At 37.7% G+C, this 14,159-nt stretch overlaps 2 protein-coding genes across 2 annotated transcripts; both read left to right on the top strand.

Annotated features, from left to right (window-relative positions):
* The first annotated feature begins 4,199 nt into the window (after positions 1–4,199).
* LOC145777958 (putative RNA-binding protein RbpD) lies at positions 4,200–9,398 on the top strand. The gene is made up of 2 exons (XM_082589333.1): positions 4,200–4,697; positions 8,572–9,398. The coding sequence occupies exons 1-2, from the start codon at positions 4,262–4,264 to the stop codon at positions 8,604–8,606; spliced, it is 471 nt and encodes a 156-aa protein (XP_082445459.1). The 5' UTR covers positions 4,200–4,261; the 3' UTR covers positions 8,607–9,398.
* Positions 9,399–10,659: 1,261 nt separating this feature from the next.
* On the top strand, positions 10,660–12,243 carry LOC145765493 (general transcription factor II-I repeat domain-containing protein 2-like). The gene is made up of 2 exons (XM_082577325.1): positions 10,660–10,665; positions 11,875–12,243. The coding sequence occupies exons 1-2, from the start codon at positions 10,660–10,662 to the stop codon at positions 12,241–12,243; spliced, it is 375 nt and encodes a 124-aa protein (XP_082433451.1).
* The last annotated feature ends 1,916 nt before the right edge of the window (positions 12,244–14,159 follow it).

Here is a 14,159-nt window from a genome sequence, read left to right as displayed (position 1 = left end):
AATTTTCTTGAATTTGAGAATTTCTCTGGATAATTTTCCATTCGTCATAAGAGGATGTGACCGTGTTTGCCGAACGACGCAAAAATGTAATGCGTCGTTCGGCAAACACGGTCACATCGCAAAAATGTAATGGGTCGTTCGGAAAACACGGTCACGGAAAATTATCCAGAGAAATTCTCAAATTCAAGAAAATTAAAAAACTCTGACTTTATTACTCATAGTTGAAAAGACATAAAAAATTGGGCTGTAGGCTTCCGAAAATAGAAATTGACTACAAAAATGCAGCAGCCTAACGATTGAGTCACTTCGGGTCAAAATTTAGTTAAAAATTAAATAAAAAAAAACGCTTCCGCGAAGTATCGAACTCATTCCCTCTGGAACAGCAACCAGAGACGAAACCCACGCGCCATCCAATCAGTTGAAGATAATCGTCGAATTTACAAGCTATATACGCACTCTTCTCGTCTTTTGCTTTGAAAGAGAAAAAGAAAGAAGTGCCTATATAGTGACGTCATGACCGGTCAAATAGTGTTTCAGATTCAAAGACCGGCGCCGGTCAAATAGCCACTGCCTTTTTAAAAAGTTTAAAAAAATTGAAAAACCTTCTTGAAAAAAATTGAGTTGGGGAAATTTCACCAAAAAGTTATCTGGTTCCAATGTCAAAAAGCTTGGCAATAAAGACCTTAATTTTCACCAGAATTTTTTAATATGATATTCTATTTCCCCATCTGGCAACGCTGAACGAGAGCGCAGCTTAGTTGCCATCAAGCCCGCAGTTGAAATGGAAAAGTATCGCTTGAAAGATGCTGAGGTGTTTCAGAGCCAACTCCTTTAGCAGGGGCATCTGCTCAATGTTGTTATGCCCACCAGTCAAACTATCGCAGAGTCGCATACGCACGTGGATTCATAGGCGTCGAAATAGGGTGGGCAACGCCCACCCTGCCGTGAAACGAGGGTGGGCAAAATATGTTTCGCCCACCCTGTTTTCATGACACTTATGAAGTGTTCGTTACAATTAGGCTATTTCCGTTTTTGTTAAACGCTGGACTATCCAACCAACTGCAGCGCAACTTCTTGTTTAACGCTATGTCTCTCGCTAGGTATCCGACAGAACAAAGCAATTCCGTAAAAACGCTGCGTTGAAAAAAATGTAGTACTCACTGCATTGTTGTTGCTACGGCAACTGCCACACGCTGGCAATTCCTAGTGAAAGAAAGCTACGTTTGATCTTTTCTCCAAATGGTCTCACTTTCGTTACGTCACAGTCAAACTTCAGTTCCGGGTCAGCGTATATGAATATGACATCATAATGAACATGACAATAAAATAACCGATACAAACTAAAGACGTACTGAAACAATCGCTTTTTACAAATCTTTGCTTTTTACTAGTGTTGTACGTTGTCGGCGCTGTCAGTTTATTTATTAGTTGACGGAAGTGATAGCGCCGTCAAATATTTTGCCGATTTTAAGCGTCACGCGCTATGCGTCATTTTTTGTTTTCATGGAAAATCTCGTTTCACAATGTGTTCTGGCCAGCGCGACTTATCCGAATTACCCGCTTTCGATTTGGTTGGAATGGTTACCTGGAATACAAGCGGAAGAAGTTCGCCAAATGTTGATTACTCATATCGTGAGCAGTAGGCTATCGAGAACGAGGGATCAGTGAGAGAAAGCGAAAAATCAATGAATGTCATCGCGGAGGTTGAAGATACTCTATTTGTTCTATGCTCCTGAAAAGAGCGATGCTGGTGCAGTGGACCTCGTTAAAAAATGTATATATGCTAAGCCATCACAGCACGCTTGGAACAGTGATAAGCTACCTTTCCGAGTAAACGTTTTCAAGACTTGTTTTTGAAATACACCATCCAGCGCTGCTGTGGAACGCATGTTTTCACTTGGAAAAAATAGCGCTAGAAATTAGCGCTGACGCCGTCAATTTCTTTGAGAGCTGACGCAGCACTTTAGCCGTAAAATTTTTAGGCAATTCGGGCTGACGCTGTCAATTTATTTCATTGACGCATCCAACACTGCTTTTTACAAATCAAAATGCGGCAAATCCGAAGGCGCCACTTTAAAGATAACAGGTCACGAGACGAGCTTTTTAAATCGCAAAGGAAAACATAAAAGAAGTTTGTTTAGTTTAGCAGCGCTAATAAGATCGCAAGGAGCAGGAAAGCAAACATCAAACCTATTATAGCTTAATTGCTGCAGCAACGCTAAACGCAGTCTTTGTGAGAAAGACTAACCATTGCGAATTTGCGAACATACACATTCAATGAAATCTGTTTGAAAACTCTCGCCCACCCAGAATTCCCCTCTTTTAAGAAAAAATCGACGCCTATGCGTGAATTGAAAGAAAGCATTGCACGATTGTGCATGTTTACAAAGCGGCTAAGAAAATTGCGCTCTTAGTTTCTTTGATTACTCATGCAAGCGAGTGACGTAGGGTTGCATGCGCCGTGCGATCACAATGCGTGCAAAATGTCTTTGAAAGTGCGGAACTGCAAATGGTGTCAGTGCAAAGAAAAAATGAGTAAACCACACTTTTTTCAGTTCATTGTCTCAAGGTGACAGCTTGCACAAGACTTATGCATATTTTTAAAACCGAATCTTATTACCCGGTTTTATTGCCGTTTTGGATTCGGATAGTTTAGGATCCGAATCTTTCTGGATTCGGTATTCTGAATTTCCCATTCCTACGCGAGACCTTGCAAACAGGTATCAAACAAAAGCGGCCTTAGCGAGACAAGGGCAACAAAATTTGGATTTTTTTTTTTGCTAAAACGCATGTTGTGCACAATGACATCACGCTGAAACAAAAAACTCGCAAAAAGTTAATTTGGGTTTCCCTGCCCTTTAAAAAAAGGTGTTGCCAGAGTTGGGATTAAAGTTAGGAAGGGTTAAGGTAAGGGTTAGTGTAAGGAATAAGATTTCCAAAATCCAAGTTTTTGTTTTCAACAGCTTTAATAAACTTTTATCAAATATGGGCAGAATTCCTTATCTGGCAACCCTATTAAGTCTATTATTACACTATATAGTATAAATATAGCCACGGCCTTAAAAAAAAGTGCTTTTGGTTGGTATCAAACTCATTCCCTCGGGAACACCAGCTCGAGAAATATTGTACGCGCCACTGACTCAGTTGTATAAAATTGTTGAATTTAGAAGTTATATAGGCACTTTTTTCTTTCGTCTTTTGCTTTGAAAGAAAAAGAATACCATACGTCTTGACTTGTCAAATAGCTACTGGCTTCCTTTAAACTAAATTGCTTGCTAAAAAACACTGCCTAAAAGTGAAACCATTTTTAAAGAAGTATTGTAACTTTTTACTACCACCAAACTAACTTGTTGAGAGCAAAAATGCAATGCGTCGTTCGGCAAACACGGTCACATCCTCTCATATTGAACGGAAAATTATCCAGAGAAATTCTCATATTCCAGCAAATTAAGAAAACTTTGTTACTCATATTTGAAATTACATAAAAAAAATTGGGCTGTAGGCTACTCAAATTAAAGATTGCTCACAGAAAATACTGCAGTCCAGAAGCTGTAACTTTTGGACTGCAGTAACCTATGGACAATTACATTGGCCTGCTACCTCGTTTTTTTTTTTTGCTGAGACTTTTCGATCATTTGTCTGAAATGACTTGTAAAAATTCGGTCATTTTTTATTTATTTTGGTCATTTTTTCTGATGAAAATATTTATTTTGAAGGAGCTGATACAAACCAAAATTTGCACTTCCTGAATAGCTACAACATTAAATTTCGCTGAGAAATGTTTTTTTTTTCAAACCTTTTGCTAAACAATCAGTCAATGACCGAAAAAAAAACCCCAGGCTGCTACCGCTGGTCAATTAGGCCTATAGAACAAGGGCATTTGTTCAAAATCCTTCCCATTCCATCTGCAAATTTTGTTTCTGCTTTACATATGCCACAAGGATACCCAAAGGCTATATTTATGGTACAGTATATTGTGAATATAGCCTCCGTGTTTACTCAAGCTGTTTACAAGACTGATTTGTAATTTGATGTGCCTTATTAGTAATTCCATGCAACTTATGGATAAATTTACTCGTTTTATATGTAATTTCATCAGTTTTGTCGGTAATTTGTGAGATCATGTAAAGTTAGAGTGTGTTCTGTTTAAAGGGTACAAAATTTAATGATTTTCCTAACCTTTATTATCCAATAATTATAAACAAAGTGTATATGTTTGTTTCAGTTTTTTTCTAAATTTGATATTTTGGCATATATCAAAATGGATGACACAAACTGCAAAGTATTTGTTGGCAATCTGCCCTACCAAGCAACAAATGATGATCTGTATGATCAATTTAGCAAGTCTGGAGAAGTTAAAGATTACATTATCATCACTGATAGAGATACGGGAAGATCACGTGGTTTTGGATTTGTAACTTTTGCAAGTCCAGAACAAGCACAGCAAGCCATTAAGGAGAATCATGAATCTGAATTACTTGGACGGAATCTTACTGTAAGAGAAGCGGAGAACAAGCGAGAAGGTGGTGGTGGAGGAGGTGGACGTTATGGAGGTGGTGGAGGAAGAGGCGGCGGCGGTGGATATGGTGGTGGTGGTGGCAGATCATATGGAGGTAGCGGAGGATATGGTGGAGGTGGTGGAGGATACGGTGGCAGAGGAGGTGGATATGATGACCGAAGTGGGGGCTATCGTGGAGGTAATGTAAACCTTCCTTGTTAAAATAGTATGCTTTTTTAAACTTTTGTTTGTAGGTTAGAAATAGGTGGGCATTGTGTATTCAGAACAGTCCAATTTTATGGAATAATCACTGTCAGTATAGAGCAACATTTAAGCAATGCATATTTAATATATTTATAGATCTAAAAAGTGCAGAAGCTGTAGTTATCATACAAAAACCTCATACAAATCACTTGAGTATGAAGTATCCCTCTAAGCGTACAGTAAAAAACAATAAATCAAGACGTTTAGAATGTATATTATTTATTAAATAGTTAGAATATCAGAGTTGCTGATTACATTGTCTTGCCACCAAATTTAATTTGCTATAAAAAGTAGTGCATAGGATCAGTCATTCCCATAAAACTAAACCAATAAAAACACTGCACTTAAGTAAAGCTAGTAGTTATGCAGTAAAGATTGCATACAATTCTGCCCGAAAAAATGTGGCCAGATCCACTTTTGCACCTTAAAATTCACCTTAAGGGGACACCTCTAATGAAATCCCAATATTTGCTGATGGCTGAGAAGCTTGCCTCAGATAAGCTAACTATTGTGGGAACCCCCACATACCATATATTTCTGAAAAGGGCATGAAAAGACACATCTGAATATGCAAGTCTCATGCAATAAAAGTTTAATTTGATGCAATGAGCTTCCTTCAAACACAGACAATATTTCAATAATTATTTTTTGACGTACTAATAGAAAACACTGTTTCTCACTACCAGCACCATATAGCAACAAGAAATGTTATGAAATGCTAGATCTACCTTATGCAAATACCTATGAGAGCTTTTTTCTCTAAAATGTCACTTTTCTAAAAAAAACAAATTTTTTGAAAGTTACTTGTGTGCGAAAATATTTATACACATTTTTTTCAATAAAATGGTCAAGAAATAAAATTTTTAAAAAAGCTCTCATAGGTTGATGCAATACCATTGTACCAGCATGCATTCCAATTTTTAGCCAATTCGGACAAGAAATAAACAAATGAGTTTGTTTAAATAAACATTTACTGCAAAAAAATGTCATTTTGAGTAAAACGCGTTTAAAGTTATGGTTTGCAAATACAAAGCAAATCGTGCATTTTCAGCTAGGTTATTGTTACTGTCACTACTGGCTTTGAAATGCTAGGATACAGGAAATTTGTAACTGCTGAAGCATGACCAAAACAACAGCTACAAATACCACAAATATATAAAACCAGAAAGGGCTTTTCTGTTGCTACTATTAGTATATTTTCAGCATATCATATCATCGTTCTGGCATATTTTAGACTTTTGGGTCGCGTGGTAGCTCCACTAGTTCTAAAATTTAACAGGGGATGAATTGGAATTGTGGAGAAACTGCCATATATTCAGAATCCTGATGAAATTCTCTATCATTTCAGTCCAAAATACAGTTTTCTTAAAATTTTTTTTTTAATTAGAGGTGTCCCCTTAAGCAATTCACAATTAAAAAGCATGGGTAAAATATGTGAACTGGGAAAATGTAATATCATTAATTTATTTGCCTGATGTTCATTATGAACAACATACACTTTATTTAAAATGCCATGCTATAACAGGTGGAACACATGCACCAATAACAATTGGCGACTAATACCATCACTAAGCAAACTGATCTTGTTTTGAATGATCAGGTGATTTGCCATAAAAAGTGATAGCTTGATAGTTGGAACTTCAAGTGCTGTAGAACTGCACACTGATGATTTGCATCATTGCACAATAAAAATAAACCTAGATAAAGGCTGAAGTATGACCCTACCATTACCAAGTATAAATTCTATTTTTGTTAAATATACAACTCACTGCAGGCAAAGAAAAAAATTAACAAGCTTCATGCTCAAGTAACTCTGAAAAACAAGTTCAGAAGCTATGTTTCACTTGCATGGTCACTACAGCCACTGCAAAAAATTGGTGTACTATAATATGATAAAAAAAACTCATATAAGATGTCTAATTGAAGTGCACAACTCTTTTAATAGTAGTGTGAACAATAGCATAATATAATTTTAGTAAGGGGGTGTCTATAAAAGATGTCTACAGTTTAAGGGGAAAGTTATGATTTTAGACTTTTGAAAACAGAAGGAGTAGTTCATGAGATGTGGACTTCCTTTTAATAGTACAAATCTGTTTTTTTTTTTGCTGAGACTTTTCGGTCATTTGTCCGAAATGACTTGAAAAAATTCGGTCATTTTTATTTATTTCAGTCATTTTGGTCATATATAGTCGATTGACAATCTATTTTTTCGGACATTTTGACCGAATTGACTACATTTTTTTCGGACATTTCGCTAAAAAATCAGTCAATGATCGAAAAAAAAAACCAGGTACAAACAACTAGTTTATTTTATCTGACCTCGCGTTCCATATTGATTTCACAATCTGGTTTCCCAAACGACCTAGAAGACGTAGCCTATAGCACAGTGTTTTTTAACCTTTTTAGCGTTTCATGAAATTTTCTCATACCCCCGTTTACAGTGGCCGACGGAAGTAAATAAAATTGTAATAGTAGGAATTAAACTTGGTGGATTTATAAGTTACGTGTTGAATGTATGCATTAAGAACAGTTTTGTAAGTTCAACAATATTTATAGCACACCAATCAGTCAATTTTTTAATGGCTGTTTTTTTTTTTGCTGCTTTTCGTCAATGATCTTGTTGAAGCGAGGTTCTTTGAGATGGACACACACATATCATCTCTTGGATCCAAACGATTCCTCTGCTTAGTTTTTATGTTTACAAGAGTTAACAACCCAATTTCACATAGGCATGTGTCGTTGTCGGTCATATTTGTCCACCAAGAAATAACTCAGGAACTAGCGATACAAATCGTCATTGCATGGCACGAACAATTGTTGCGTACCCCCTGCTTTGGTGCTTCATAACCCTGGTTAAGAACCCCTGCTATAGCATAAACCCTCATGCGAATGTAGAACTTACTTAATTACAACGCATCGAATGTCGTTTAAGATTAAATTCTTTGGTCAAACAAGCAACAATATCACCACAAAACAAGTAAAAAGAATGGAATTTTGCACATCTTTTGTTTGAATTTTGTTGGCAGTTGTCATTTCACAAGCTCCTGGTACATAGCTTGAACAGTTTTGCGTTCTAACTTTATAATAATGTTACAACCTCAACCGTAACTTGTTTGATGGGTTTGACTTTTGACAAGGGGGGAAGGGTAAATTTTTGCACTTTAGACATTTTTCATGGACAGCCCTTTGATAAATCCAAAAATGCTGCTACTTATTAGTATTAGTTGGGCATATGATCACACTAACCCTTTAAATATAATTTTAGATTTGTGTGTTGATCTTTCTTTTTTTTTTGCAAATATAGGTGCACTTGTTAGTACAGTATTAAAGTTATGGGGTAAACTGGAATAGTCATTAGAAGTTCTATTGAACAATCCTGGGTATAGTTGAGTTAGATCCAAGCGGATAATTACACAGTCGCATACAGTTGTCCTAAATGTGAGACAATGGAACTTTTGTATGTGATTTACCAGGTAAGAGGTCCAAAACTATTACTAGTGACATAGAATTACTTCCACATGAAAACAGGTGCACTATTTTGCATGTAATAATTTTGTTGCAGGGATAAGGAATCTTGTACTATTTGAGAAATTTGTTTAATTAAACTCAGCATTAACACTTATATAGTGCTGTAACGTTTACAGAACAAGATAGTTATTTTGTTGCTAACCTCTGACAGGTTGAACTTGCTTTTTTAACTATGATCAAGGTTCACTTTTACGCTTACATTTTAGTTCCTCGGATGTATTGTCATAAAGTTAATGCGTTGAATGAAAATTTCTTATTATTAATCTTGTTTTTTTACTTAGGTGGTGGTGGTAGAGACCATGGCGATCGGTGGTAATTGAAGAAAAAAAAATGTACAGAACATTAATATCGCTGGTATTGTATCGCTTGTCAAGACGCTCTTTTAAAATTATACCAGTAGTTTTCTGTTCAGGATGAAAACCCGTTAAGAGATAATGCATGCCAAATTCTGCTGCAAAACTGCGTTTGGCGGTCTGTATGAAATGATTTAGAAATTAAACATTTGATTAAAAAAGCAACATTGCTGTATTGCCAAGTTGTCAATAATACATCCCTGGTTAATTTTTTAGCATCAATAATCTGGTGGTTTTCACATATGACATGAGGTCATTCCGTGCATGGCCGCGAAAGTTTCATAGTTGTTTGTGAGTTCTTGTCAAACCTGCACAACAAACCTTTAGTTCCACAAGGACATTGAGAGGTGCTTTAAGACGGTTATGTTAACAGGTATTCTCCATTTTAAATCTTATTATTCCTCCTGTGCAACTCACAATATTGTGCTTCGGGTCAATATAAAACAAGATTGTTGCAACATAGGAGGGCGACAACAGATTTCATTGCTCCGTGTACTAGTTGAATGCGGAATTCGTGCCAGTTTTGAAACTTAGCGTTAAAAGTTAACATTCCTTGGTACTATCTCGAATGGCTAAAAGCACTGCCACTGATGCTGGTGGTGGCAGCTATGTCAACTCATTTACTGAAGAAAAAAATCTTGCTATTTCTCTGAATCACTGGTTTGTAAACTGTTTGTGTCACGTAAAGGTTGACTGCTTCATTATTTTTACTAATCTCAAATACTGTACAATAAAAAAAAACTTTCTCATCTCAAGCGAACCTGTCTGTGGATTTCATTCAATACAAATGGAATGTGAGCTAGACAATTGGCCCTCATCCAGCTGACATGAGCAAGGCCTATAAGAGGAGGGTACGGTGTACCATTGAGGGCCCAGGCCTGTGTTTGGTGGGGCCCGTAATTTAGAAGAAGGGCCCAGAAAGGTAATCGAATGCTTTGCGAGCAAATTAGTTGCCCAAAGTGGTAATTTAATGCTTTAGGGAACGTTCAAATATTACGTAACGCTTTTTTCCGAATTTTTGACCCCCTCCTCCCCCATGTAACGCCAACGTAACGCTTTTTTACTACGAATTCAGCACAAAAAAATACCATTCCGTGGTCGAAAGCGTTACATAACGTTTTGCTTGAACCCCCTCCCCCCGATGTGACACTAACGTAACGTTTTGCATAAACCCCCCTCCCCCTCGAAGGCGTTACGTAATATTTGAACGTTTCCTTATGTGAAAAAAGTGACTTCTCTCGTTCACCTTTGCTAGTGCTGGGCATGTTGTGAATGCAAAAGTTAATGAAGAAAAGTTGGGATTGATCAGATGATTAACTTGATTATGTTTTAACAAGATGTTATGTTTGAGCCTTGGTAGAGAGCTTGCCTTGCAACGGATACATATAACACTCAAAAAAAACTATTAAATCCAACGTTTTCGACACCACGTAGTGTCCTCGTCAGAAGTAATGAGCTACATCTAAGAGAAATAAAAAAATGAATTTAAAAATTTTACATTAAAGATGTACAATAAGCGACACCTCTCTACAGCACCATCAACAACTGGCACATGAATTTAATGCAGGATAGGGAACGTTCAAATATTACGTAACGCTTTTTTTCCGAATTTTTGACCCCCCCCTCCCCCATGTAACGCTTTTTCACTACGAATTCAGCATAAAAAACTACCATTCCGTACTCGAAAGCGTTACGTAACGTTTTGCTTGAACCCCCTCCCCCCGATGTGACGCTAACGTAACGCTTTGCATAAACCCCCCCTCCCCCTCGAAGGCGTTACGTAATATTTGAACGTTCCCTCACAAATTGGCGAGGGACAGATCACATAATATGCACAAAATACCGTAATAGTTTTATTGCAGCCTGATACTATTATTGCGCACAGATGTCCAATTCTGCAGTAAAATGTGGTGTGCAATACGCCTAAGCAAACGTCACACTTTTTGCCCAAGACAAAGGGGGGGCCGGAATGACTGTTCGTACCTCTAGTAAAAATTTCTCTCCGAGGCCCTGGAAATGAAGGTACGTATAAGAATAGGTAGAGCTCGACCGATATCAGCCATTTTTATGGGCCCATATATTGTATCGGCTATTTTTCGCCGATAAACATCGTCCAGCAAAAGCACGCTCAAAACTAGTCATACATGCCTGTAGAAAAACACAAGTTGCTCAAACGCGCATTTAAACTCTCTCGTTTTAAATACAGTAGAATTCGCCTATAACGGCACCTCTAGGGCAGGGGTGTGCGGCCCGCGAAGATGTGCCAATTTTGAATTGTGTGCGGCCCGCGCGCAACGTGTTAGTAATTTAGATTAGTCTGGTACTTGCGAACAATTCATTGTAGAGTGGATTATTGTACATTTTGCACCTTCTGTTAACCATTTTAGAAATCTCCCACCGGCCACCGCTAATCCGATTGTACGATATTTAATTATTTGGAACAGTGGTTCCCAACCTTTTTTGGTGTCGGGGCCGAATTTCAAACTTCAGAGTGCGTATGGAGCCGCATGAAAACACTCAAGTAATTATAACGAAAATTTGAAAGCATGTACCAACGAATAGCGACACTAACAAGAAGACACATCCAAATACAGAGGCATTTTTCTGGGCATTGGTTTTCAAGTTGGGATACTTTCCCTCTGGAACTCGACTCCAAAATTCAAGTAGCAACTCCAATTGCAAATTATCAGGAGCAGTGGCCACATTAACTGCAATAGGATTTGATTTATTATTTCACATGTCGTATCCCCTGCTTTGGTACTTCGTACCCCCAAACGGTACACGTACCCCTGGTGTAAGATGTAAAATGAAAAGTTTACTGGCAGTCCAACCTTTACGACACAACGACAATGCACAGTTTGTAAACAATTTTGACTTCGTAAACTATTTTGACAAGTCAAAAAATAATCGCCTTAATTATTATAAATAGATTTTTTATATGTTTTGTGGGATTTTCAGGGGTCAATGAGAGCCGCAAAAAGGCTAGCTTGGAGCCGCGGTTGGGAATCACTGATTTGGAACGTCAGTAGATCAGAGGCACAGAATTGCACAAAGAATAGGTCAAACTATGAAACCGTATTCTGACAGTAATTCTGTGAAGCAGTGTTTTATCGATGTTGCAGAAGAAATGTGCCCTAAAATGAAGAGTGAGTTCGAGAAAATAAGTCTTTCACGGTGGATGATAGCGAGGCGTATCGATGATCTTGCTTGTGATATTAGTGACACTTTCAGGGAAAAGGTGAAGAACTTTTTTTCATTGAGTTTGCGATCCATGAAAGTACCGATCAGAAGGACACAATACAGTTGGCCATATTTGTAACAGGAGTGGACAAAAACTTGAACGAAACGGAAGAGCTTCTGTCACTACAGTCAATGAAGGGCACCACAACTGGAGCTGGCATCTTTACTGAAGTAATTGATGCTTTTGACGAGTTCGAACTGGACTTGTCCAGCTTATGCGAAATCACAACTGATGGTGCTCGAACCATGTTCGGAACTGGCATTGGATTCATAAGTGCCTTGAAGTCTGCCTTGAGGGAGCGAAAAATCGATGATGACGTAGCAATTTTTCATTATATCATTCACCAGGAAAACCTATGATGCGAAAAATCCTTGAAGTTCAAACACGTCTTGATCCCGTACATAAGTATTAAGTAAATTACATTCCAGCACAAGGGCTCAACCATCGTCAGCTTCAAAAGTTTCTGGATGATCTCAACACGGCACATAAAGATCTAGCCTAAGTTACTGTACTTTTCCGAGGTGCGTTGATTAAGCAAGGGCTGCATGTTGCGACGGTATTGCGAAGTGCGGAAAGAAGTCGTGAATTTTTGAAACTTAAAAGGCACCCAATAACTGAAATGGAAGACAAAAATTGGATATGCGATCTATAGCTTTCTTGGTTGATGTAGGCTAACTACGCACCTGAATGATCTCAATACAAGATTGCAGCGAAAAAATCAGTAGCTATGCGAATAAAATGAATGGTCACATAGCCTAAAAGGCTTTATGAACAAATTACGACTTTGGAAAGCCCACATACAGACAGGAAATCTTTTCCACTTTCCAACTTTGAAAGACAATGGAATGCATCTTGAGAAGAAAACTGAATTTGCAGACCAACTTGAAAAATTATTGTATGATTGTTTGGCTCGTTTCAAAGACTTCGAATCTCATGAACATTTGTTTGATCTATTCTCTTCGCCATTCAACACAGACATTGACAAAGCAGCAGCTGATATCCAACTTGAACTGATTGATCTTTAAGAGAAAACGGGCTTGAAAGCAAAGTATTTAGAAATGAATCTTGGCGATTTTTACCGAAAACACCTCAAGCAAGATGACTTTCCAAATCTGAAAAAAATCATGGTTGCAGAACTGGCTCTTTTTGGCTCAACGTATTTGTGCCAACAATTTTTTTCTAAAATGGGCGTCGTAAAATCTCAATATTGATCGGTTCTGACAAACAAACACTTGGAAAATGGACTTCGAATTGCGAGCACTTCCAAGCAAATTTAGAAAAGTCGTCGAGAAAAGAAGCCAGCTGCAATTTTCTCACTGAACTCGTTTAAAGACGGTTTTCGGAAATGCGTTTATGCGTGTTAACTTATTATTTTTGGAAGGAGATAACCCCTAATAATGCCATAAGAATATCATGAATAACAAAAAACTACTTTTTGTGCTTGCAACTACTAGAAAGCATATTATGTTGAATAAACGTGCGGCCCGCGGTTTCACCCAGATATTTACATCTGGCCCTCCTGTAATAAAGGTTGCACACCCCTGCTCTAGGGGATTGCAAAAACTGAGGTTATAGACGAACTATGGTACCGCAAACTATTCCAAAACTGTCTTTTGATTAAAGAAAGAGGTGTATAATCCAGTCAGGTTTACTGTGTACCACCAAAATGACAAAAGTCAAGCAGAAAATACAGTAAACGGAAGAAATTGTTAAAAAAAAAAAACTACAGCGAAAGGTACAGAAAGTTAATTCAGTTACCTAATTAGTTTATACAGTACTGCACGTACAACTGTTGTTTTAAGTCAGCTGTAGAGTTGCTTTTTACACGTGATAGTTTTTCACGCGGGAAAAAGGTTAATTAAAATCCCTGCTGTGAACGACGTACGGTAGCAAAATAAAGGGAAGACATTTTGCAAGCAGCAGCTCTAACTGGACTAAAAGACTGACCGTTCGTGGTGAAGGTGATGGCTTAAAGCAGTGCTTCTCAACTTTTATTTGTGGCGACCCAAATATTAAGGTTACATTAACAGCGAAGATTTGGCGACCCTATTTCCAAAACTACAGTATGTTTCGCACAACGTTTTGTATTCATGAAATAATGAGCCACACTCATATAACACGATTAAACTTAACAACAAAATGTTGAATTTAATTAATGTGAGCCTTGTCAAAATTTGGAGCTATCTTGCTCAGTGCCAATCTCATGTCATCTTCAGGTTGAAGACAATTTCTTTCCTTTGTTTTGATGTGAGTAAGCGCAAAAATCCCGCTCTCA

Source organism: Aplidium turbinatum, chromosome 1 (genome assembly GCF_918807975.1).
Source record: "Aplidium turbinatum chromosome 1, kaAplTurb1.1, whole genome shotgun sequence".
In the NCBI taxonomy this organism is placed as follows: Eukaryota; Metazoa; Chordata; class Ascidiacea; order Aplousobranchia; family Polyclinidae; genus Aplidium; species Aplidium turbinatum.
Note: the sequence above shows the minus strand (reverse complement) of the source record. Positions and strands in the feature narration are given on the sequence as shown.